This window comes from Ammodytes marinus, assembly GCF_949987685.1.
Source record: "Ammodytes marinus genome assembly, chromosome: 21".
Lineage (NCBI taxonomy): Eukaryota > Metazoa > Chordata > Actinopteri > Uranoscopiformes > Ammodytidae > Ammodytes > Ammodytes marinus.
The window spans coordinates 20803784-20831484 of NC_137225.1; the positions used below are offsets into that span (position 1 = coordinate 20803784).

At 39.7% G+C, this 27701-nt stretch overlaps 1 protein-coding gene across 1 annotated transcript in view; it reads left to right on the forward strand.

Annotated features, from left to right (window-relative positions):
* The window catches only part of tmtopsb (teleost multiple tissue opsin b), a 35919-nt gene that overhangs the window by 4912 nt on the left and 3306 nt on the right, over positions 1-27701 (forward strand). The window contains exons 2-3 of the mRNA XM_080049917.1: positions 6079-6407; positions 23470-23703. Of these exons, the coding sequence (XP_079906043.1) occupies positions 6079-6407; positions 23470-23703 (563 nt within the window). The remainder of the gene's footprint in view (positions 1-6078; positions 6408-23469; positions 23704-27701) is intronic.

Genomic DNA, 27701 nt, shown 5'->3' on the forward strand with positions numbered 1-27701 from the left:
CATAGAGCCTGCACGAGCGAACCGAAAATCGGACTGGGTGTGCGACCAGACCAAAAGCAGTAATAAAAACTATTTAAAAACATATTTCTTTGCACTGATGGTCTCGTTTGCTGTTAAAGGTAATTTATGATTATCAGAGGAAACATGAGGCTGTTTAAAAGATATTTAAATGTTACTCGTAGCCGCTTTAATCAATAACTAAATAAGTGTTAGTTGTTGTAGCCCTAGTACTCAAATTGACTGAGTGAAAGGGGGAACGTTCAATAGTTATTGGAAGAGTCATATTTAAGCCATTAGCGTTTAGTAGTTTATGAAACTGCAGAGTTCAAACTGGAATCAATTGCTGCCTGAGGAGGAGATTTAGCTTGAATTGCATTGCCTCAGTCTTTACAGTGCACATTGAGCCACACTACGTCTGTGTTGAAGGCATTAAATCTGTGCAATAGCTGAGCAAACGTTTTGCATGCAGGAGGATTTCCCATTGTTTCTTTGTCGATAGGTATAAACATGAGAGGCAGTTAAGTGCACAGCATACATTTATCTTGTTTAATGCCGATCTTTGCATAACATACCTCATCAACAGGCCAAAGGGGTGGTATGATGGCCTGGATTAAAAGGGGCCGACCAGTAACCATGAGGTCTTGTCTGGTTCGATCCCGGCACCAGACAGGAAGGCGTGGCTTGTAATACAAGTGGTGGTTGGTATTACAATCGACGGTGCCCACCATCTCTACCATCGTGTCCTTGAGCGCGACACTTAACCCCCAAACTGCTCCAAGCGCGTTGTACTGTGGCTGACCCTGCGCTCTGACCCCCTCCGAACTGCGGTAACTTGAGAGGGGATAAGCGAAAAGACGAATTTGAATGTGCCTCCTTTTAATTGACTAATGAAGATCACTTAACTTGATCAACTTTTGATAAGAAGGGATTACAACTGTGCTCTAAGGCACAACATCAGCCAAGACTCTACTCAACTAAACCTCTTCAGGGCTTCTGCGGAGTTTCAGCATGTTACATTTAAGACTTTTTGAGACTATATACATATAATGCAATTGAATTCATGTTTCACAATCAATTCAATTCAGTTCAATGATGTTATTGTATGCTATTCGGGTGCAGTTTAAAATACACCAAAAACATGAAGAGTTTGAAGGAAGACCAACATATAAACTGAGATTAATAATATTAGATGACAGTTTCTCATTTACTCGGAGCAACATATTGTAATTTCTAATGATACAAGTACATTATTTATTAATAGACCAAGTGTGCAGCGTTATATAGATCCGGATGATGAGGTTCCCAAATGGTGTGCCGTGAGACAAATCCATAAATTCCTTGGGATTTTAAACAATAAAGCTTATTGCATTTAAATGTACAAAAGGGTCATGAATGATTCTGAATGCAAATGTGCATTGAGATTTTGACTATGCCACAATACGTTTGAAAACCACTGAACCGATTCAAAATTATTCATTAATTTCAATTAATTTAAGTTTTTGGCTTGCGCTTTGGAGTGACTTGGCCACAATACGTTTGAAAGCCATTGTACCGATTAAAAATGGTAATTGTAGCTTTGCTGCAGTGGTGCAAAATGAAACTCCAACAATCCTGCCTTTGGTTTATAGGCGTGGGACGTCTTTCCATAATCAGTTTCAGAGTTTTTTTCATAACTAACATCATTGCCTTTAGCAGCCAAGAAAATACATTCAAATACCTTTCGAGGCCTTTTTCTTTCTTTTTGAAAACTGATGGCCATAAGAATGATTTGATAACATTGAATTCAGATGCTCTGCTAATCCAAAACCTAAAAAATCCCAAAGAGCACATACGGTAATTACAAAAAACTGCTCAAGTGTAACAACTGAACTTAACATAACCTTTTACTTCAATGTCCACTCTTTTGTATCAGTCTGAATACTGCGTTCCAATACCAATACTTTCTGCTATTTAGTATGGTAGAAAAAAGGTTTAGGATGTCCCAATTCTTGTGGTCAGATTTAGTATGCTTAAGAATACCTGGATGTCAATTACATCTAGCCGAGATTTTTAAGTGGTGAAATCAGCAAGCTATTTGGGCAATTCTGAGCCATAATCCAGTGCACACCAGAATTGATGTCACATCGACCAGAGCCTCCGTATGAAAACAACCGGGGATTTTTTGATTATCTGTCTTGGTCTATAGTAGTTCCTGGCAGTCCACCATCATAATATTGTGTGGTGCAACAGGTGCAGGAAATGTCCATTTTGGGTTTTAGTCCACTTTTTAAGGTGATGGTTAAGAGAAACAGGAAGCATTGGCTGGTCATTAAGACAAACCTGGTTATTCAGTAGCTCAGACAATGTGTTTAGATGCTTAATGTTTACCAACCGTGTTATAAGAAAGATAGGCCATTTCCTAACGGTTAGTTTGGAGCTGTAGCTTACCTTTTTAAAGTGCATGAGTGACACGATAGTTCCGGATACTTCCTGAGTAAGCAATTTTTAATTTCAGCATGACTATGCTAAACTGTGAGAACTGTGAGACCTATTCACTCAGTAACCCGGACCAATAATAGAGTCGAACCTCATTGTGTTGTGGCTTTTGCTTTCAAGTTGACCCTTCTGGGCCACTGTACTTCATTGTTAGTTAGTACAGGAAATTACAGTCATTTGTGAAAAATTACATTGTGCAATGTTTTTTTGTAAATTATAACGGATCTCTAACATGTTTTCTGAAAGATAGATGGATTATTCAAGATCTATCAATCATTCAACAATTATTGGTAGGTTAATCGATAATTAAAGTAGTCTCAGTCGCGATGGAATGAAAGGAAATATAATGTCACGTAGCTATGACTGCCATCCATGTTTTCCTGTCTTGCATTTCCACATGTGTGCATGACATAACAACTTCAGTCAGAGACCTGGGAGATAATCTTTCCCCTGGACAGATCAAACTGGCGGAATCAAGTCCAACTAATCCCCTTACTTCTGTTTATACATATCATACTTAACATGTCAGATTACTGGGAAAAATGAAAAGAGAAAAAAATATACAACATTAATCCGGTGGCCTGCAGTCTGTGCATGTAAAACGTAAACGCACTCTTTGTGTGCTTAACTCGTTCATAACCCCATTACGATCCGGATCCGGACACACACAAAATATTGTAATGGTGGATCTCTACTCTAACCTTTCTCATACATCATAAGCAATAATACAAAAATACTTTAGTGTTATATGTCCACTGGAAACACCGTTTTTAAACGAAAACATGACTTTATTTACTTTTTTAAATCAATGGATAACTTATGTAAATAAATAAAGTGAGATTTAAAAGCACATTTCATATATATTTTGCATTATTTTAACAACATAAAAATATTTTTTTAATAAAAAAAAACATAGGGCAGTCCAGAGTTTTATTTCAAATTTTTATTAATACATTGTTATTTTTCTATATTCCGTTAACTGACTTCATATCACAGCAGTACAACTGGTTGAAGTTGTTAAAAGGATGCTCCGAGGAACTTTCGGTTTCTGTTAATGCTTGCACCCCCTTTGGACAAAAGCGGTAGTGTTTATACTACACCAGATGTAGTTCCTGCGTGAGTGTACCCATGACAAAGGCACTAAGAAAAACTTTATAAAAATTGAATTATTTGCACTGATGGTCTCATTTGCTTTTATGTCATTTATGATCATCAGAGGAAAAATACGACTATTTCAGAAATATTTAAAAGTTCCTCGTAGCACCATTAAGATCCACACAATGTCACTTTTGAGGGGTAATGTTGGAATATTTAATTGCATTTCCCTCATCCTTGCTTCTCCTCTCTGTAGAGACATGGAAAAGTTATGCCCATCGGAATTTAACTGTGGATTCAAACGGGTTAAAGTTGTGCCGATTGTGCAGCATCTTGGCACTACTTGTAGAAACGGTCTGATTTGTCCAATTTGTATTTATTATTGCTTTGCGGTATTGAAACTGGAATGAAAAAGTAGATTGTAACTAATACAGGCGGAGGATGATCCTCATTGAGATGGAAAGAGAGTAGGATTAACACCAAGGGAGATAGATTGAGGGAGAAATGAAATAGTGCAAAAAGCAGGAGACAGTGAAAGATGATTAGCCGCTGTGCTGACTCAGGACTTGGGACATTGAGCTTGTTCATTACACCATCAATCTATCCTGGAGTTTGGTGAGGGAGAACCACTCCTCAGGTAATAAACCCATTAAAATGTTTTGTGGGGGAGGCTCAACATCGGCCATGTTTGAACCAAAGCCAGCGCTATAGGGACTGATACATTCCCCTCAAATCCCCACCAGGCTCTGTGCAATCATTACAGGAAATACATTGGAAAATTGGCTCGCTGTTAAGAGACTGTGCCCTGTTGCTGAGGAAGCAGACCATCCATTCCAAACACAGTTCAGTCATACAGACCTGAGAGGCCCCAGGCTGTCTTAGTTTTTAAGATTTATTGTTCATTAATTATATAATGTGTCAATTTTTTTTCTCATCTTTTTTAATAATCTTGCAGGTGGTTAGTAGTGTTTGCCGTTCAAACTAAGGACATTTAATGAAGTTACATTTTGACAACCTTTTCTTGAACTTTTGTATGTTTATGAAAGTTCAATTTTTCCTCTGATGATCATACATGATCTGTAACAGCAAACGAGACCATCAAAACAATGGTATTTTTTTTTTATTAAGGCCTTTGCCACTTGTCCAATTTCCTGCCCACTAAGGCAGGCAGAGCGGAAAAAGCCTGTGTTTATGAACGATCAAGGTTTACTTTGCTTCACCATCGTCATATTACCATTCTTAATCTGACATTGTCACATATACTACATGCATCTCGGTGCACCCTGCGGTCTTTGTTTCTCTCGCTTCCAAAACAAATGCAAGCTGTGAAGATCTATAGGACAGCAGGCGCTGGTGTCGTAAAAACACAACCACTTTTGTCCAAAGGGGGGGCGCTAGAATCAACACAAACTGAAAGTTCCTCATGGTCATTGTATAATTTTCAATTAAATTAAATGTTTTATTTAAAAAATTTCCCATTTGATTAGGTCCTATATTATTTTATTATGATAACTCGGTGTGTTAACAAGATGCCTGTTTGACCCAACATGGTAGACCTGTGGAGTCCAAGTGCCTTCCTTATCTAATCAGAAGAAATGAACAGAGCTCTTACACCCTCTTCATACGCCTACACACACACACACACACACGCACACACGCACACACACACACACACACACACACACACACACACACACACACACACACACACACACACACACACACACACACACACACACACACACACACACACACACACACACACACACACACACACACACACACACACACACACACACACACACACACACACACACACACACACACAATCATTTTACATCATTTTCAAGACTCTCACACGCCGCTTTAGTTCTCAACACATTAGGTGCCCACGACCCCGGCCTCCACTCCGCCACGGTATAAACCAATCAGAAAGCTGCATTATGCATCAAGGTGCGGTGATTGTCTGTAATCAAAGTCCCTGATGCCGGGAGGGTAAAGTGGCCCCTGGACCAGCACTTTCGCCCACGTGTGCTGATTAGCTCTGATTTAAGATTTAAATTACTTAAGCATCAATTTACAGCAATAGAACACATTAGCTGATTCATTAGAAAACAACTGCATACATGACTGCTGCCGTCTGCCTCCACTCTCATGCAAATCAGCATTTCAGAGCCATAGACCATTGAGGGTGTAAGGACATAATTAGATCAACTCGCAAAACATAGAACACAAAATAATAATTTTGTATAAAAAGTGCACTTCCGGTGCGCACTGGATTGTGGGTCAGAATCGCCCAAACAGGATGCTGTTCAAACACTAAAAATCTCGTGCGGATGTAGTAGACATTCGGGTATTTCTAACCATACTAAATCTGACCAGAAGAATCGGGACATTCTAAATCTTTTTTTTCTACCATACTAAATAGTAGATACTAGTATGGGTATCGGAACTCAGCCTTACTGACATCTTCTTCTTCTTCTTCTTCTTCTTCTTCTTCTTCTTCAGGGATCGTGTCCTTGATTTCCCTGGCTGTCCTGTCTTACGAGCGTTACTCCACCATGATGTCGCCCACCATAGCAGAGGGCAGGGACTACCGGCCGGCGCTGGGAGGGATCTGCTTCTCCTGGCTCTACTCTGTGGCCTGGACCGTCCCCCCTCTGCTGGGCTGGAGCCACTATGGGCCAGAGGGTCCCGGGACCACCTGCTCAGTGGACTGGAAGACCCAGACCACCAACAACATCTCCTACATCGTCTGTCTGTTCACCTTCTGCCTCATCCTGCCCTTCTGTGTCATCCTCTACTCCTATGGAAAGCTACTGCAAGCCGTCAGACAGGTGAGGTTCTGCATGTTCATTTTTTTTTTTTTTTTTAGATTAAAGGTGCACTATGTCACTTTGGGTGTGTCAAAGAAATGAATCATTTCTAAGGTATGTTCCCATAACTGAATAGACAAACTTAAATCACAGGAAAATTGGATCCCTGGAAAAACAGTTTGAAGTTGGAAAGCTATTTGAAAATGTACTGTTTCGCTGTTGTTGTTGTTGTTGTTGTTTACATCATAAGGGCCCACGGTTTTATTTACATACACAAACAATACACATTTATGACAGGATTATTCAATCCAAAGAGAACAATATGTTTTGTAATCTAACTGCAGGCTCTGCAAATGTAAACAATCCCAGACCCTTGAAACTGCATAGGGCAGCTTTAAGATTTTTTTATAGTGCAGAGAGACAGAGATGAAATGAGGCAGAGAGGCGAATGCCATGTTGACAACTGACCATGGGTCACATACTGTTTGAACCGGGTCTGCTGTGAGGACTCAGCCTCATTGGGGGCAAGCTCTAACCACTACACCAAGAGTGCCCCCTGTAAATATTGCTTTTTGGGGAGAATATATGGCTGACTCTGCAGTGCTGTAAATACATCTCAGAGCAAGTGTGCTTGTGAGCCAGCATAAGGATTTCGAGGTAGATTTTTTTTTAAATTAAAGTAAGTATATTCAAATGCAAACCACCCACCTACGTTAACAGTGGCTTTTTTCTTTACCACTGAATATTTAATCAGAAGAAGTAGAGTTCACGACAGAGGGAAGAAAATTAGCTTATACTGTATATTTCAAAGATGTGAGTTTTTATGAAGAGGAAAGGAAAGCCAGCTGATCTGAAACATCTCCAATCTGGTTTGACACCTCAACAAAGAAGGTCATTGGAAGGTCATACTATCCTATTCCTTGATGCATGAACATTGGCACATGATGAGGTCAACACATGATTCACTTCATGGATGACGGCCATCATTGTATATCGTGATGTCTGGAAAAGAGGAATTCCTTTCTCCTTAATGGTGGCACTTGCTTTCATCAAACACCAGAGGCATGTACAGTATTACCTTTCTGAAGATGCAGTTTGTGGGTTTGTGGGTGTGATTACACATGTTGCTTAGAAAAAATGCATGTATGATTTGGGTCAGGTTTGATCTTTCAACTTCTCCCCTCACATGACTTGTTTGTTTGTTTTGGGCTTAGATCGGAGCCACATTTGAGATACAGAATGTACTCGAAATGTAAAATGCACACATCCGATCTATCAGCATGTTCTTTACATTTGCCTGAACCTATTTCACTTGTCAAGTTTCCATAAAATTGCTGTGCAATATTTGAGCCAAAAATCTGCAAAGAAAATGCATTTTAAACCAGTTTTTTTTAAGCAATCCGAGAGTGGCGGTGCCTGCAATACTTTTTTTTATGTTGTTTAAATATCATAACACGTTCAACAGAGTGTGTTTCTTGTGACAACCTCTTATTATCTATAATGTTAGATGCCGTTATCACAACTTAACTTGAGAAATCAAGCGTTACATTGAGGTAACACCATAATCAACCCATTATCACAAAATTGTCACTTCTCAATAACACATTTTCTCTTGACAATAATTTACAGTAATAATCTCCTAATTTTAGAAGTCTTTAGTGTCCCCAAGATAAAGGGTTCATTTATCCGGAATCGTAAATTAATTGTATTGAAAAATGAATTGCAAGCACGGCCATTCTTGGCTTGTGTAGGTGTTCACTGACTACTGTTATGCAAATAGTAAGAGTTGGTGTATGGAGATGCACAGTTAAGTGAAGGGGATTTGGGTGCTGTTAAACCATTTCAGAGGAAGAGGGAGAGGCTACATGACTTTACTTTCTAAAAAAGCGTCAAATTTCAAACAATAGTGGACACTATGGAAGGGTAGGTGGAAATATGTAATTAATTTTCCGTTTCATGTATTAATTTGAGGAAGGTTACAGTCTCCTCATTGCTCAGCACAGATCTGAGGTCTGTTTGAACCTGTGGACATTCATGTCGCATGCTTCATCTACGCCATGATTTATTCATTAAGTCGATTTCCGAAGGAAAAAGGCAATCCGAGATCGGTAGCTGAAAATAGTTAATAACTGGGAAGAGAGCAGTACAGAGCTTTTGCCCAATAGCAGGGTCTCATTATTACACTCTGCTGAGGCGTGTATAGGCATGAGGCATGTTGCATGTGCACCTGTTTGTAGCTATAATCACAGTGGACGGAAACTCTCCTTGCAGCTGAGTGTTTCTGTGCGCTGTACCGCGTCACAAAGTGCATGCCTTCATATTGTTTCTGGTATAGTGTGGGGGCTTTAATGACTTATTGAGGAGTTTGTAATCTGCAATTACACACACAGGTTTGAAAGTTAAAGAGGGACATATTATACTTATTTATAGGTCTTCGATTTTTATGTTGGAATCCTATAGAGCAGATAGACCCGCCTGACTGCACACAAAACTCTGTAGATATTCCGTAACCACCCTGTGTCTTTCGTGCATTTTCAGCTTTGATGATATTTTTAGGCTCAATGTCAATAAAGGTGCTCCGATGAACTTTCAGTTTGTGTTAATTCTTGCACCCCCTTTGGACAAAAGCGGTAGTGTTTTTACTACGCCAGGTGTAGTTCCTGGGTGAGCGTACCCATGACAAAGGCATTTAGAAAAACCATATAAAAAAATTGCATTATTTGCACTGATGGTCTCGTTTGCTGTTACATGTCATTTACCATCATCAGAGGAAACATTTTAATGTTTAAGAAATATTAAAAAATTCCTCATAGCACCTTTAACTTTGATCGTTTTAAGAAAAAAATATGGGAAAGAGTTTTTAATCATCAAAAATTGGAATGAAAAGATGTGTAGCTGTATATCTAAGTGTTAGAGTATGTAAGACTGGTGGTGGCATGCATCTGACCTGCTTTTTACCGTCAACCTGATGATACATGATTTCTCTTATGTCCATCTATTTGGCAGCTAAATGCATTCAGAGTGTATCTAAGAATTAGGGCTTGCCTCAGTGTGTGTGTGGTTGTGCGTCATACGTCTTCTCCTAACTTTGTGTGGGATGGCTAAGTGTGTTTGTTCGTCCTCCGTGAGCCACACTGTTCTATAAGCCCCTGCGTGTGGATGGGTCGACGCTGTTTGCACAAGAATTAAATTTGCCACATCATTTAATGTGGGTTTTTCAGCTCTGCCTGCAAGCACCCTGAACTTTAAGTTTTTTGTTGTTGCTTTTTGGAGCATGGGTCCTGATTAAAGTTTAATTAAGAAGAAGAAAAAGAAGAAAAACATTTTATTAATCTCCTTCGGGTAAATTAAATTGTCGCGCCGTTGTTATTCGAAACACTCACTCGGGCCTCACATATTGTTTTTATTTCTGTAAAGCACTTTGTGTTGTACGGAAGAGTGATTGGGCCACGGGAAAGAAAAACATTAGAAGAGGATTTTTTTTTATTATTATGCACTTTGAGAATAAAGTGGACATTTCGAGAATAAGGAAGAAATTCAATATTGAGAAAAAAAAACTCAACTCTTCGGGTCCATTAAATGCGGTAAGGAGCTGAGCTGCCCCGAGCCTAGGCTAGTCCTACTGACCACTACACCATGTTAACGAGCTAAAAGAGAAATCATTTCTTTGTTACTAAAGCCGATTATGAAGTACAGTTTCGCCAATTCATCTAAACAAGGCATTTGTGTTGAGGCACATGAGCCGTTTGATGTAGTCTAAGAAGGAAGACTTTTTTTCTCGATGTTGAATTTTGACTTTCATCTCTAAGTGCATAATAAAAAAAACTTTCTCTATTTTTTTTGTTTTTCTCCGTGGCCCTCACACTCTTCTGTAGTGTTGCCTTCACTGTGTATGAAAAGTGTTGTACAAATAAAGTTTGATTTGATTTGATTGGATGAATACCTTGGTTTAGCTTGGCCGCTAAGCCCTGCATGGTTGCATAAGAAGCTGGCTCTGATCCTGGGGGGATTATTCTATATTCTAAAGCTGCAATGGGTGTAAATGGTGTTTGCTTGCTAAACACCCATAACCAACTCACAGCACTATAAAGCATTTTTACCATCTTCTCAGTTAATTGCGTTGTTGTTTTGGCCCCTAGACTTTACAGGTTTGTTTGGTTCACATTCAACACTCTAATCAGTGTTGTCTCCAGGCACAGCAGCAGGCAGCAGTAAAGCTATCGACCTAGCACCAAACAACAGATGGATGAAGTTAGCAGCTAGCAGGTGAACATAGTGGAGCATTTAGTTGGATATTTTCCTTGGGAGTTGTCAAAGTCAAAGTAAAAAAAAAAAAAAAGACTTACACAAAGACTAAATATTGGACCTAGATTCATCCCGTGGACACAGACAATTGAATCCTAATAGGGAACTTGTTTGCTGACTTGTTATCAGAGGTTTAAGCTCTGTAACTTTGACTGTTTTCTGAGCTGGATAGTCTGTTGACCTTCCTCCTGTCATTTCGGATCTGTCAACAAATCTTTCAACAAATTAAAAGGAACTGCTGAGCAAAATCAATAACTGGGAGCAGTTTGCAGTTTTGGTGTCACATACTAATGCCATTGAAGGAGGTTGAGAAGCTGTTTGTGAGTTTGCAGAGTTCTCAGCTATAGCCTGAAGGCAGAAAGATAACTGTATTTGTCTCACCTCTAAGTCTTTTTTTTTGTTGCATTTTTCCACCAGCTTGGGGGGGCTGCTTGCAACACTGCTGCTGGCCAAAGCCAAATGACTAAACTGCAGCCAAACCAAGAGTTGAATCACTTAAGAAATACCTGTATAAACTAATGACATTTCCACATGATTCAGCATGTATTCTGTGCTTTCTGTTAATTGGCAAATATAAGCTTACATGAGAAACAAATACTAATCATGTTTCAATCAACTTGAGGCGAGACTTAAATATACTTACACATATCATCATGAAACTTTTTTTTTTCAGAAATGTTTGCATAAGTATACAAATTTGGCATTATCTCACACATGTTTGTGTACATTTGTAAAACCAAAAATCTAGATGTTGGTAAAAGCTATAAGCTATAACTATAGGAGTCCAACGTTTTTGGAGAACTAGATATTGGAAACAGCCATTTTTCATTTTGTAAATCTAAAGAATCCTATTAACAAGTCTTAAAAATACATTTTCGTCATGTGTTTAAGAACGACCTGTATCATAAATCAGATAATTACTAAAGCAGCAGGATCAAACAGTGGTGGTGATGAACCTTTTTGCTTCCTGCAGTGTGGGAGATGATTAACTCTTAAGTTAAGTTAAAGCCCTTATGCACGAGATGAGCTCCCATCAGTGATCCAGCCAGACTCCTCAAATTAATTTCAACAGAGATTGGGATGTCCTTCTCCATCACATCCTGAATTTGACCTTTCCAGACCGATAAGCATTTTTAAGAGTGTGACAGATGAATTCACATCTGCTGGAGTGTGTGTGTCACCATTGAAACGCCTTGAGATATAGGGAAGAGGAACAGAGAGGGAGAGTGACACTTAAGACTCGACTCAGTAAATTAAACTTAGAGACGGAGATAAACAAAGCCAGATGTAGGGGGGAGCCTCTTGGCAACCTGCATCCTGATTTGGACGCTTTGAAGGATCCTTGTATAGGCATAAAGAGGAGACTGAATAATAAACACAGAGGAGGGATGTTTGAGAGAAGAAGCTTGTGGTAAAGTTACAGATGCACTTAAAAAAAATATATAAAAAAAATAAAAATCAGGCTGGCAGCCATAACACATATTTTTTCTCAGAGTGTTTTTAACTTTACCGCAGAGCTGGGTAAGTCTCACCAAGCCTCTCTTATCCTTTTAGAGAACAATTCGAGATTGGAAGTTAAAGCTATAGTGTGTAACTTCACCAAGTTTATAAGTTATGAAAAAAATCACTTTTTAAAGGTGCATTTTGAACTTTTTGCTATTTCTCTCCTTATATTTTTATTCTATAATGTAAACTTTTATCATTATTTTTTATTTAGCTGCCTGAATCATGATTTTAACAATAAAAACAGTGATTTAAATGACTACATTTGCTGGGCAAGCTAGGTCAGTCACATATTTGTAATTTCTTTTGACCACGTCAAAGGAACTGCTGGGCAAAATGAATAAATAAAAGCAGAGCCGGCCCGAGGCATAAGCGAACTAAGCGGCCGCTTAGGGCCCCCGACTGCCTGGGGGGCCCCCTAAAAAAAAAAAAAAAAAAAATGTGTATTGAGTTTATTTAAAAACAATTGGAAATGGGGCTGCCCTCAGTTGCCCATGCACTGTGTAGTCTATAGCCTATGTCAGCCTTGACTGTGGAAAAAAAGATACAGTAGCTGGACAACAGAGTTCTTCTGCTTCGTTCCTCACACTGCATTTAAATGCATTCACTATATTACAGAGAAATATGTCCCGTAAAAGAAAAAGAGCTCCAATTCCAACCCATAATATTTTATTTTATATTAATATTTTTATGGAAAATCCATGTGTCCTTCTTCAATAGCTTCTAATTCATCTGACCCAGTGTCTCCAAATTATTTGTTCACACAAAATTTCTCAGATTTAGCCTCTTAATTTTCCTCTCAAAGTGCACCAGATTCATGCATTTCACTTTAAAAAGGTTAAAAAAATCTCCCGGGGGGGCATACCCCCGGACCCCCCTAGGAGGGTCTGAATCTCGGCTGTCTAATATTTTCGCACAGCCGCACAGTGGAGGCACTAGCGGAAAACACTGGGTGTGTGAATGATATTTAACAAAGATCTATAGTTTCAGCAGCGCTAACATTGGAGAGGGGCCCCCTAATCATATTTCGCTTAGGGCCCCCTGAAGGCTTGGGCCGGCTCTGAATAAAAGTATATATGGTGTTCATTTTTGGTCTCATAAACTAATGACATCGAGGGAAGGTTGAGAAAGCTGTTTGTGATTCTATTGGTTGATTGTTTGTTTTTTTGCAGAGCTGTTATTGAGCCCGAAGGCAGAAAGATAATTGTCTTTGTCCTGCCTATTAGTTTAGCATATTCAGCTCGCCTGGAGCTGTTTGCAGCACACAGTCCAGAACACACCGGAGCAATTTAAAAACCTTGAATTCATACATAGCTACTGGCAATTCAATTCCAGCTTATTGAACTATCCTCTAAATTACCAAACTCATATAGTGATTCTATAATCATTAAAACATGTCGCCTGGGCATGAAAAAAATACATTGTACAGATAACTGATCCGTTAATGACCTCATCATCTTCTTAATTGTTTCTGATGATTTTAGATGTAATGTTCTGGTAAGATTTTTTTGATTAGCCACGACTAAATATACCTTTCGGTGCGAGAAAGACATGAGAGAGACAATGGCTCAGTGCTCCAATGTTTGCAATTTTTTCTATAGTGTTTGTGTTTGAATGTGTGTTCTGTATACCTCAGCAGCCTAGGTGTAAAGTTATGGGGAAAAGTTAATCCCCTGCTTACACAGCATGCATTTATCTTACTTGCATGACACATCTGCACACACACATAAATCTATTGAGGGTTTTGCAGATTGTGATTAGATCTCGCTCTATTGTTGTGTGTGTGTGTGTGTGTGTGTGTGTGTGTGTGTGTGTGTGTGTGTGTGTGTGTGTGTGTGTGTGTGTGTGTGTGTGTGTGTGTGTGTGTGTGTGTGTGTGTGTGTGTGTGTGTGTGTGTGTGTGTGTGTGTGTACTGTGAGATGAAACCTGAGACTTTACAGGAGAAAAAAGAGAGGCTTGTTTCAACCGACTTTCACAGCTTTATTTGTTTCCAGGTGAATTGGATTGGACAGTCTCTGTTTTGTGGGAAGGAGTAGCTTTTTTGAGCAGTTTTGTCAGGACACATTTGTCGTTTTCAGATGCAACAAATAACTAAAACACAGACAATGTTGCTGACAGCGATTTTACAGCTAATTTAATCCTGGAAAATCCCACTCCTGTCCGCTTCTGTCCCCATGGGTTACACCATGGCTTTGTAAAAACAAAAATAAGGATGCTTCATCTATCGGTCATAAATACTTCAATTTCATGGCGGCAGACTCCAGTAGATAAGAAGTAGAAAATAATTATCAACCATACAAACACATATAAAGGTTAATTAATGTCAAATTCAATAAAAATTCAATAAAATAGAAATTAAAAATAAAGGTTATTGACAAAACGAATTAAAACATTTAAAAATGAGGATGACAAAAATAAAATAAGATTAATGATCAACCATACAAACAAATAAAGGTTAATTAATGACAAAAAAATTCTCTTATTCTTTTTTCTCTTTTTGTCCCTTCTCTTTTGCCCTTTCCATTCTTCCTCCCTTTCTTGTATATAAATAAAACTGTAATCATCAACCATGCAAACAAATAAAGGTTAATCAATGGCAAACATAAATACAAATCTGATATGTATCTTTAATCCCTGTGCTTCATAATCTCTGCTTGGTCATATTAAAGCGTATACTTAAGAATCCGGAAGTTTTTTCCCAAGCTTTTGCTTCTGCACAGAAAAGTTTGAGTTTCCTTTGTCCTTCCCTTCAGCATGATGGACAATCAGGCTGTACATTCTCCACCTATTCAGCTCTTTCTCCCAAAGCAATAGACTGCTGTTCTAATTAGTTTTTGTCTTGGACGACTGCACTTTGAGAATTAAAAATCCATCCTTGGCAAGGAGACCACCAAGTGACGTCACGTGATCAAACTATATTAGGAATTGATATATATTTATCTTTATATATATAGGAATTGGACATTGTCAACACACCTCCTGTATCAGCGACCCTGCTATAGATGTTAGAACACCGATACTCTCATAACTTCAATGTGATTCTATAGAGACAGCGGGCAGTTCATCTTAGTTTAGCATAATCTAGCCTTAACTTAAATTTCACATATCGAGATTGGTGATAATAACTCTCCATAACACTTGGCTAAAAGAAAGCAAGAAAAATAAATAAACCTACTTAAAGATTAATGTTACTGATTTTCATTAATTTTTTAGATCTTTTTCAGAGCCATTTTTTCGTAGGATAAACTGTTCTACAGTAATTGCATCAATTCTTCCTTCAATACCTTTTGTATTGTTGACTCTTGGTACTGTGCTACACACAGAGGTTTGGAAAACTAGCAATATATTTAAGCATGTCCTTTCACTGTCAAATGTCGATACATCTACGTTTTGCCATCAGGAATGATTACAGGCAGTTGATGCAGAGCCCTGGAATAAGTTTTCTTTTTCATTCTCGACAAACAGTCCAACTGAAACACAGACAATGAAAAACTTGCTCACAGTAACATGGAGGGGACAATGTAATTTGGCAATTCATTGTTCAGAGGGGTGACAGTTTCTCGATTCAGACCTTGTACAGCCGGCTGTGTTAGCATTGGCATATTAAAGCTCCTTTGTGCTTTTGTAAAACTGTCAGGACAATTTTGAGGTCATTTCACAAATAAATTTGCTCCAAGGTTCTTCTATACAGCGCAAATAATAACAGCTTTGTTCTGTGGTGATCACAGCTGGCTGCTGTGCGTTCCTCCTTGTCCTTCTGCCACTCCCACTCCCTCTGTCTGTTGCACACCTGGTCTGCATCACTAATCAACTCGTCTACTTCTACTCCTGGTTTCCCTGCAGTCATCGCCAGATCGTCCCATGCGTTACTGTGGTAATTATACGTGCCTGGCTCCAGTATATTGTTCCTCGCTCTCTCTCTCTCATTACTTGTTGCTTGTTGCTTTTTTGACCACAACCTTACTTTGTTTTCCTCTGCCTGCAGTTATCCGGATCACTCTCTCCAGCTCCCCTGCTTTGGTTTCCCCCGGCTTCCTCATCCTCTACCTGCTTCCCCACCTCATATAAATAAACCTTTTTTATATATCCAACACCGTCTCTGTCTGCTCTTGGGTTCAGCATTGTTTATCGTAACATGTTCTCTTTCATGATTATAAAACACACACACACACACAGACACAGACCCACACGCAAATGCATAGACACACACACACACACTACCACACACACACACACCTAAGTGCTGCAGGGTTTTTTCCACATTGTTGGGCATATTTCTAGCCAGTCTTTGGTTTTTAATCATTTCTTTGTGGTGTAAGAATAGAGTTGGGACCTTTTCTCTGATAGTAATCCGTCACAGTCACTATACATTTTTGTCACCTTTCATTTTTGACAGTTACCTTAATGTCTTTGGGTGATGCAGCTTTTAGCAGAGATTGATACTGAAAAATCTCCTCTTGGTGAGACGGACACTTTTGAAGAAGAAATTACTTTTCGCCAATGTTTTGTGGCATTCATATGATATCTGTGTTTGCTTGTTTGATAGTTCCACGGCAGAGGGAATACTGGTATTGTACTGATATAAGTTATTTTTTGTCAAATTTTTGTTCGGTGATTTAACTATCGCACTATGAACAGGTCCCTACATAAACTGAATGTCTTTGTTGGCACCATCTTGAAAAGCATTCTCTGAAAAAGCCAGCAGTCTGTGTGAAGTTTGACAATCAAATCAAAATGACAAATTACTGCTTGTAGATGTGACATTGGACATTGTGAATTGTATTATGTCCCTGTGCTAATGTTTACTTGTCTGAATATGCAGTCTGTGTATATAGTAACCGACGGCAGCCATCTCAGGCCGTTCTCGGGTATGAAAACATCTGTGAATTTCCCACTGATGCATTTGCTGCTAGGCCGTTTAGAAAACAAACATATTTGTTTTATCTGTAAGGTTTCTAAAACGAATGGAAACCTATGGTTACCTGGGAAGGTATTAGAATTTATCGAAGACTTTCTGTAATCCTTTAGAAATGTCTTAAAAAAAAACAATAATTTTGGTTGAAAAAAAACACCATTATGACTTTTAAAATTGAGATACTGTTCGCAACAACAGCTTTTTAGCTTGTTTGTAGTTATCGTGGGATGGTTGCACTTGCAGATTCTCAGCTTTATATTACACTTTGCGTGCAGAATGAGACGTCGTGCGTAAGCAGAAATCACACATGATGTTTGGTCTATTTGAGCAGCCACCAGCAGCCCTTTCCTCAGGAGAGAGCTGGCATCAGCAGCGCTGGGTTTGTCTCAAGTTTCGCACCGATGCATCAATCCAAATGATTAACTCAAACAAAACTGCATCACCTCAAATCACGCACTGAATCTTTTAATTTTATCTCTCCCAGACTCATCTGTTTAATTCAGTTTTTTAAATTTCATTACCCCTTTTTTATGAATATTTAAGAGTCTCATAATGCTATAATTACATTGGCAGAAGAGGATGTGATTGTTTGGGTTTTTAATGTCACTGGTGCATTCAAATCTCCTGGACATTTCAAATGTAATCCATCCATTGCTTTCATTGTGGGGGATCTATCTGTTTGTCTGTCGAACAATCTGGTGGATTGTCTGTTTGCCGGTTTTACATTTTACGACCTGAGATGTCTACTGTAGATAAATGTGGATGAATCAGCTTAAAAATCACAAGACAGTTGTTATGACATACACAATGATATGTTAGACTGGTCTCGGGACAGAGTAAAAACTGACAGATTAGGGGGTAAAGGTATATTTAATTATTCAGAAGTCAAATGTCAAAACTTTATTTATCTGTTCTTCAGTACTTTATTTTCATTTTCATTTATTACAACTTTTAATGAGAAAATAGACCGATTTTTTAGACTAGTTCAATTGGATTCTGGATTATAGCTTGGATTATGATTATACTTTCTTATAAATTCTCAACCCCCAAAATGAAAAAAAAAATGAAAACCGTGATGAGATCATTCTGCCACTTTATCCCCAGGCTTACTTCATGCAATCAGTGACCCTGACCAACCAGTGGCCCAAAAAAAAAAGAGCAAAACATGACTCGTAATTTGTTGTTTACTAACAATGTTGTGAAGCGAGCGATGAGTAAGGTTTACATCATTTTAGAGAATATACAGCAGTGTGGACATCGTCAGACATTTCTTTACTATCCTGACCCTCCCAGCTCAGCTACAGGCCTGCACTGCATTGAAAATGTTTTTTTATTTAACTTTTTTCCCAGTAAAATATTCTAGTAATTGTTGATTTCTTCTAGGAAGGAAAACATGTGATGCTCTAGTGAATGAAGCTGAGCACGACTCATTGTTTATGTAACTCATTCCAAAGATGTTTTCAAGAGGACTGTTTTCCTCTGCTAACGCTGAAGTGTTCTGTGAAGTCCTCCACTCCACCATAAGCAGGCGGCTGCTGCTGCTGCTGGAGACACAGCACCTGCACGCCCTCTAGCATTTCTCTAGTGACCTTAATCCTGCTTCTCTGTTGTCCACTCTGCCCACTTTCACCCAGTCACATGCTGTGTACCAGAGACAATACAACAATGGATGCCAACAACAAAGGTACATATAATTCATCACCTAGCTCCACTGGGAAGACCTGACCACAACCTTGCACCTTTGTTGCCTGTGCAAAAACATCTCGTAAACAGCCAGTGTTCATTGACATTGGGTAGTGAAGGACTGAAGGACTTTTTTCACAAAACTATAGCTGTGTCCCATTTAAGGGGCCGCATCCTTCTAAGGACGCGGTCGACTCGGTCTATGAAGGCCATAGCCCGTGAAGGCCGAACCGAAGGCCGACCGAGCATTGTTAAATGAGATGGTCTCCGCAGGTCTACGTTTACTAGCATTTCCGGTTTGCGTAACAAACGCCACTCCTGTGCTGCCTGGCAACCCTGATTGCTGCCAACAGAAACAGCCTTGTCAACGGAGGAAAAAAGAAAAATAAGTTGCCTACCAGACGAAAATAAATAAAAGTACAAGAAGAAATAAAAGAAAAGGCAAGAAAAAAAGAAAGGAAAATAAAAGTTAAGAAGATGGAGCAACATGTTGCTGTTTTGTTATTTTTTATTTTATTCTATCTATCTCTGAAAAATCTGCAATGAATCTTGGGATATGTTGGGCCGCGAAGGATACATCTGTTGGACCCTTCAAAATCGTGAAACGAAGGCTGCATTTCTCGACCGCATATGAAGGAGCCTTCGAAATGGGACAAGCCTTGACGCGCCGCTATGATGCAATCGGTCTTCAAATGCAGCCTTCGTAGGCTGCGGCCCCTTAATTAGGACATAGCTTTTGTGTTAAGTGCAGTACATGTGCTGCTCACTGGGAGGACACAGTTTCACAAACTGCATTACAGACTATATCAATTTATGTGAGGAGAATGTCTTACCAATTTATAGAATGAACAGTGTTTTTTCTAACAGCAAACTCTGGATTACTCCTGACATAACGACTCTCCTTCAGGACACAAAGAGGACCTTTGGGTCAGGACTTAGAGAGTGTATGAGGGATCTTCAGATGGAGCTAAAGTAGAGGATCAGGAAGAAGATTGAGGATCAGTTGTCAGCTTATGCTGGGCTTACACTAGAGGACTTTTAAAAGACTTTGAAAAGACTGAAGACTTAAACCATCTTATATCTAAAGACAATCAACTCACACCTGAAGAAAATGAGTCATTAGTTTTCAGTCACAGAGTGAGAAAAGACAGAGGGTCTCATATTGCAAGACTACAACTAGATTCCTTTTGAGATTAATATTATTTCCGCAAACGGGATTGTGATTATTTAATTTAAAAAAAGTGAGCGGAGGACTTCCTTTAGTTATTTGACCAGCTTTATTTGCTGATCTCGTCCCCCAGTAACTTTAACTCCTAACCCTAACCTTGACGGAAAAGTGTTAAGGTTGCGCGGCTGTCAGCCTGGTTCTCCCGCCGAGGCTTCTAGGAAAAAGTGTCCGAAATAAGTGCCTCTCAGTTGGACACAGGTCGTGACTAATCCGCTCCTCCTGCGTCGTGCTTGGTGCATGGGAGAGTGTGACAGTGTTTACGTCATTTCGCTTGAGCCAACCCCTTAAGACTAACGATAATATCAAACCTGTTTGATAATGTCGGAACCTCAAGACGGGAAGAAGACTGGCTGAAATCGGGTCAGATGACCACCTTACACCAAACGACTAAGATTACGGGCGCGCGCCACAACTCCAGCACGACTCTTGTGATTTCAGTCCGACATTGGAAGATTGTCTGCCTCTGTCAAATCGCGTGAAAAGTCGTGTAGTGTAAGCCCAGCATTAGTCTGGAGAGGCCTTTAAGGTGGAGTCAGCGGTTCTGGAGAGCACTTGTTGTCAAAGTTAGTGAATACCTCCTCTACCTGTGTGCGCTGTAACAAAACCCAGTGTTAATACACCACCTAGACTCTGTAAACTGATATCTTTAACAGACACACAGTATGGACAGGTGGTGGGTAGTAAGGAGATATTCACTGAGGTTGACAAAAAGTTATTTTAAAACCATGTCTGGCTAGAGCCAGACTCCCAGCCCATAGGGGACAAAGAGTGGATTAATGACTTGAACCTTTTCTTCAACCTTATCTGCTTGTCCAGTCCTCCCACCTGCATCAAACCCTATTGTCTGCACTTCCCTGCACACGGCCCTGGCCCTTTCAAGGACTTCAACAACCACAGGCAGTTGGCAATTACTTCAACGCTGATGAAGACCCTGGAGAGGATGATCCTTGTACGATACGTTATATTCTTTATTTTCCCCCTTAGGGTGATTTGTGTTGGAATCAAAGGCTGCGCAAATCTCTTTTTGGGCTCAAATATAGGCAGTTTTTCTTCAAAACCGAAGGGAATTAGATGGCCTCCAAACTCAAGAATCTAGTGAAAGAAAATTCCCTTGAAATGTGAGGTTTCATAAATTTTTTTACAGAGAATTACCATCGAGAGAATGGATATTGCAAAATCATACAGGTTGTTGGTTGTTCACTTGAATCCTAACTGGACTGCACTGACAAATGCACTTTATTAGGAAGGACAAAGCCGACTTTCTTCTAGGAGACGATGGTCTTTTTGGAGTGGATCTCTTTTCACAGTTGGCATCAACCCGCTCCGTGATCTGTTTGGGCAGCACTATCTCTGCTGCTGACAGAAAGAGACTAAACAGACTTGTTAGAAAGGCCAGCTCTGTCCTGGGATGCCCTCTCGCCCCTGCGGAGGTGGTGGGAGAAAGGAGAATGGTAGTTAAGCTGTCATCCTTGCTTAAGAACATGTCCCATTCTTTGCAGGATACCAGCACTGGGCAGATGCTTAAGTGACAGGCTGCATCAAACCCAGTGTTTTAGGGAGAGATACAACTGGTCTTTACTTACTGCAGCATAGGACTGTATAATCCATGCTACTCCCAGTAGACGACACACACTTAAAAGTGGAGTCTGCAATGCTGGATATGTTTGTAGCCGAAAAAAAATCTGTGAATATCTCCTCAAGATCCACTATATGTCTGTGATGTGTGTGAGAAAATCTGGCATTAATACACAGCCTAGGCTCTGTAAACCGGTACATAAACACTTAAGTTATGTAAACCTAAGCCCACCTTAGCGAGCAACATGCCCGTTTACAGAGCCGTGGATGTGTATTAACACTGGATTTGATTCAGCCCACACACAGTATACGGACAGGTAGCGGACCGTGAGAAGATATTCACTGATTTTGACAAAGAGAGATTTTGACAACGTTCAAGCGTTCTCTAGAATTAATAACTCCATCTTTATACTGAATGATCTTTTAATATCACAGTGCAGTGTTGGTAGTATGTATTTACCATATTTTTCTGTCTGTGTGTTTGACTTATTTTGATATGTTTGATTATGTATGTTGTTACATGTTTGTTTACACATCATGTGTTTCACTATCCGTACTGATCTGACATTCCCCTGCTGTGGGACGAAGAAAGGATTATCTCATCTCGATATTTGACACAGAATTAATATCCAACTGGTTCGACTTGAACTGAAAGAACTGTGATGAAACATATTAATTTAGATTTCCATTTGAAGTGTGAATATTAGTTTGATCTGAGCCACAGTCAGGGTCTGTCTTTGAGAAGCCACCATGCAACATCTCCAGATCTCCCCCCCCCCCCCCCCCCCCCGCGCAAATCAATGTCAATTATCATCAACTTCAGACTTTTTCCTCAGTATTAATGCTCTTTGCAGTGCAATCGGGAACTTCTAGAAGCAGAAGCAAGTATTTGAAAATAAGGAAAACTCATGCAGGGCCCTCCTGCATTGGGTGTCGTTAAGAGTTTCAGTTTTTCTGCAGAGATGGGACGACTTGTCAAACTGTTTATGTAGCACTAAGTAAACTTTCCTCCTTTGTAGATTGCCGAAAAAAATAAATCCTGAATGACAGGGCATATGAAAAGCCATCCAGAGGTTGTCAAAAAATCATGCTTGAAGAAGAATCTAACGGGGGATAGAAAAGTTGTGAGTTTTTGGGATACACAGATGCAAGCTTGTAGACATACTTTACTGTACTGACCTTTGCGCATGACCAAGACTGATGCACACAGCAGAGAGAACACTGCATTAGGGCCTAAATGTTCTCGAATAGCCAAGCCAACCGGAGGACTTTAATCCACCCCAAACTCCCTGTTTGACAGAGCTTGAGATGATCTATGTAATGAGGAGACATAGCCTTACGGTCATACAGCCTGGTTTCACCTGACGATAATTAGGTTAAAACAATCCCTTCCAAGAGGGCCTCTCTATGCATGATGGCATGTGTTGTACGATGGATTTAAAGCCCTTGTGAACCCAAATCCACAAAATCATTCTTACTATGGAATCTGGGGAGAGAGTTGCATGATTATCAATCGAAATGAAAGACATTTGTCATAAAAGTTTGATACTTTTTTTTCACGGCAGTTATCTGCCCTGAATGTTCTATAAAAGTAATCACTGTTGCCCTGTCAAAAGGTGTGAAAGCTCAGTTTTATAATATTTATGAACATTTATTATCAATATATTGATATCATATATAGATTTTTACTATTTTAGACCAGGTTTCAAGAAGCTTTAATAAGGGACCCAAATATACTAACAATACACACGGTATATCCATCAAGTGGATAAATAAACTGGTAGTTCTACAATGTCCTTCTTTCCCTGGCTTTATTTTTGTGTTTGGCAATGCACCACTAAACAGTCATTTTTTCCCTCCTCTCTCCCATGCAGGTGCGCGGTGTGAGCTCGGTGGTGACGCGTCGCAGAGAGCAGCGTGTGCTTGTGATGGTGGTGACCATGGTGGTATGTTACCTGGTGTGCTGGCTGCCCTACGGAGTGGTGGCCCTGCTGTCCGCCTTCGGCCCCCGCGACTTGGTGACGCCAGCCGCCAGCATCACGCCGTCCATACTCGCCAAGTTCTCCACCGTCATCAACCCATTCATCTACATATTCATGAACAAACAGGTGAGGGGGTTCTCCAATAATCAAAAAATGTGGCATTTTCAGGGGGGCCCTGTGGTGTAGTGGGTAGAGCATGTACCATATGGACTCGGTCCTTGTCACAGTGGTCGCGGGTTCGAAACCTGACCGTGAACCTTTACTGCATCATCTCCCCTCACTCTCCCCATTTCCACTCTGCACTCTCCTCTCAACTGTCAATAAAAGGTTAAAATACCCAAAAAAAACTGCTCTCACAGCTCCATTATGTTGGATATGATTGACACCACACATGTGTGTGTGAGGAAATAATTAGAACAACGCGGGCCATGCATGATGACTTAACACCATCTGGAAGGTGTGAGGCAGAAGATCTGATGAGCTTTTACATAATCCTATTGTTCAGGCTCCAGATGTTGTCTCGATTCAGGTTTACCTCATTCCAAAGAACTTCTCTCATCTCCCGCTTTCTTTAAAGTTATCGTGCACTTCCAAACTTTTTAAACACTTTCTATATGCAAACTGCAGCATAAACTAAAATACAGCAGACAATAAAGCAACACTGGCAGTTTTCGTACACAATGCATGCAGAATTTAATTATAGTTTGCATTATCTAATGCATAATCCATTCACTCAAGAGTTCAATAAGCTCCTCGCTGAATGTCAAGACTGAAAAATACCTATATAGGGTTTCGGCTCGATTTTAGATCCAGTTTCGAGTTTTCAAAATACCTGGATACGCCTCAAGAATCTCATATTGAATCTTTTATCTCTCCTCACTGTTTCTCTTAGCAGAGAGCAGCGTACAACACATTCTGGAAGTGTTTAAGTTTAAGTCTGTGCTGAACAAAGGCACTAGCAGATCAGAACCAGATTCATTTTTGGTTGCAGACTAAATTCTCGTGTGCAAAGAACAACAATGTCTTGGACTGGTACATTGCTGCATAAGGGGGTCACACATTGAACTGAAAAGAAAATTACTGCAAAACATCCACTGTCAATTGCTGATATTTCAAAGTGTTTGGCCTTGCTTCACCTGCTTTTTGTACAAAGTTAAGATAGTCAAAGCCACAAGTTTGCTGAAATTTGATGTAGATAATAATAATAATAATAATAATACATTTTATTTATATAGCGCTCTTCATGTTTCTTCTTTATTTTACATTTCACATACATAAACATAAAGTGTGTTATAAAATGTTTCTTAATTCCCAAACCTTATGATAAAGCCCTGGTTACATATATTAGACCCCATTGTAAGTCTTCATGTGAAAAGTTATACTTGTCGACGTTCTTTTTAGCTCACGACCACAATAAAGTGTGTTTTAAAGTGTTTACTAAATGTTAAATTAAATAAACGGCTGAAGATCAGCTGTTCTGTTTTTCTGTCTGATTATCTGCTAGCCTTTAGGCAGATGATCCGACACACAGGTATCACACTAATATCAGATTCACACAAAGGGGAAGTGTATGCAGGTGCAATCAGCCAGCTCATCATGCAGACCTTCAGACAGAGCACACTGACACACACACGCACGCACACACGCACACAGCCACACACACAAATGCACAGATAAAAAACAGAGGTGAGGCGTTTTATCGTGGTGTCATAACAGCATGCAACACGTGGCCCCCCGCTGTGAGGCTCTGATACTCATCGCTGACATTCAAGGACACGGCGAGAAAGAGACAGAGAGAGAGGGGGAGGGAATGAGACATGGGGAGAGAGTGGGACATAGAGAGAGAGAGAGAGAGAGAGGGTAATCCGCTTGACGCCACTGGCCTCAAACTTCAAGGTGCTTCATTTCACCGTCAATAAATCATTACCGCAGTCATTAGTAGATTAGTGTAATAACTGCGAGCAAGTGAGAGGACGGCTCACGCGTGACTCCGCACTGCTTTGGGCATTTTCACCAGTGCTTCATTTATCCCTCCGAGGGTTCATTTGGCTTTCCAACTGTGGGACTCAGCCTCAGACTGAGTCACGTGCAGCGCTAACAGCAGGTGGAAACAAAAGGTTACAGCGCTGGGGAAAACATGTTGTAATCTGCAGGCTCAAATTGATTGATTAAGTGGATCCTGGGTCAGTTTAACATGGAGTTGACCTCTGTAGACGTGTGTGTTGTTCTCAACTGCAACAACAAAAACTTTTGAATTTGATTGTTACTGTAAAAATGCAGACGTTAGGATCACTGAGATTTTCAAGGCAACTCTTCTACACTAGACTTTTAAGTTTTGATGATTTACCAAAAGCTCTTATGTTTTAAGCAAAACATACTATTTGAGCCAACTCATTATCTTTTGTTGGGATAACTATACTGTTTTTGAATCAACATTTGGACCGACTTGGTTTTGTTAATCTGTATTTAGTTGTTACTATTTGAAATTCTTAGTATGTAGACGTCAACATTTTGAAGTTTCTATACATGTGAGAGAAACAATGTGAATGATAAGTTGGCAGTGAGTGTGTCATGGGTGATATAAGTATTTAGTTTTTTGGAAATATGAAAGTAAAGATAGGAGGAAGGATGTTGTGATGCAAGGGAGTGAGGTGGGGAGGGAAAGAAAAAAAGAAAAACCAGTAAAAAAAAAACAATATAAAAGTTTTTAAAAAATCCAATGAAGAATGGACAGATGATAAAAAAAAAGCCATTAGAAGATGTAAAGTATGAATGAAGCATTGGGCAGCGTGACAGAGACAGCTGGAGGAAACACATGATATATATATAATGGAGGACGTGATGGTTGAATCAGGAACAGAAAGGAACAAAGAACTGAAAATGTGTGAAAGTCTGAACAAATGTAATAACTGAGTTGAGGATGAAAGAGCGGCAGGGAGAAGGTGAGAGATGAAAGTCCATCTTTCTTCTTTTTTTTTCCAAATCTCCGAAAGTTGGCGTTGATTGTGATTAGCGTCAAATGTCACTATCAAGGAGCGGTGACCTTAATCTAACTCCGTCTTTGTGTGTGCGTCTCTATGGAGACCTTTCCCACTTCACTCTTTGATGACTGACTCGTTCACCTGTGCGATCGTGATGGAGTCAAGATTGTCCTGTGTCTGTAATGAATGAACTGAACTTTGGCAGGAACACCGAGATAAAAAAAAAAAAAAACGCCTGTGAGGCCGCACTGTGTGGCGCTTTCAGTCTTCAGTTCCTCCCAGCCCATACCTATGGCAGCAGTGTGTTGAGGCGAGTTGAAGACTTCAAGCGCTGCGCAGATTCATGCCGCGGAACCGGAAAACACTTGACATCATGGGAATTATTATTGTAAATTTTTTTAAATATGTTGTATCTGAAATATGTAAGTGTTGCATGTTGTTGCATTTCTGTTCAAATGTTTCACAGAGTTTGATCAGTTCCATATATCAGTCCCAGTTGTGTAGGCCTGCACACGGCCTGAGGTTTTCCTATACAGCATAAGGCAAGATAGATTCGAGACTTTTTTAATGCCATTCGGAATTAAATTACTGTAAAGACCAATTTTCCCCACAAAAAAACAAGATTATAGTGAAAAACCACATCAGTTACTTTGTGTTAGTGACAGGACATCCTTTGTCCTGTGAAAATAGTAATTAGATCTGGCCTACTTCAAATGTCAAGAGATAAAGATATTTTCTGTTTGGTGTAATTTTTTCATTATATTATTTTAGGTCATTCAAAAGTAAGGGATATAATTGGAGATCAATTTTACAAAAAAACAAAAAACTAAAAATCTGCAAATTACTTTGAGTTGGGGACAATTTTGCATGAACCATTTACTTCTTTTGTCCACGGAAAAACGAGAAAGATCTACTTCGAATGTTGAAAAAAATATGTTTGTCAGAGCAATGTGTTATGTGGTTGTGACACTTCATCGCTGATTGCAAACAATTTGTCCATGGGTGAGGGCTTCAGGGGTCCAATAATTCAATAGGAAAATGGAAAAAATCAGAGGAGAGTGTGCAAAAAAACTAAACATAACATTGCAGCACAAATGTGTTGTCCCTGATTTGTCTTCTGTTTATCATGTTGCAGCTCGTCAG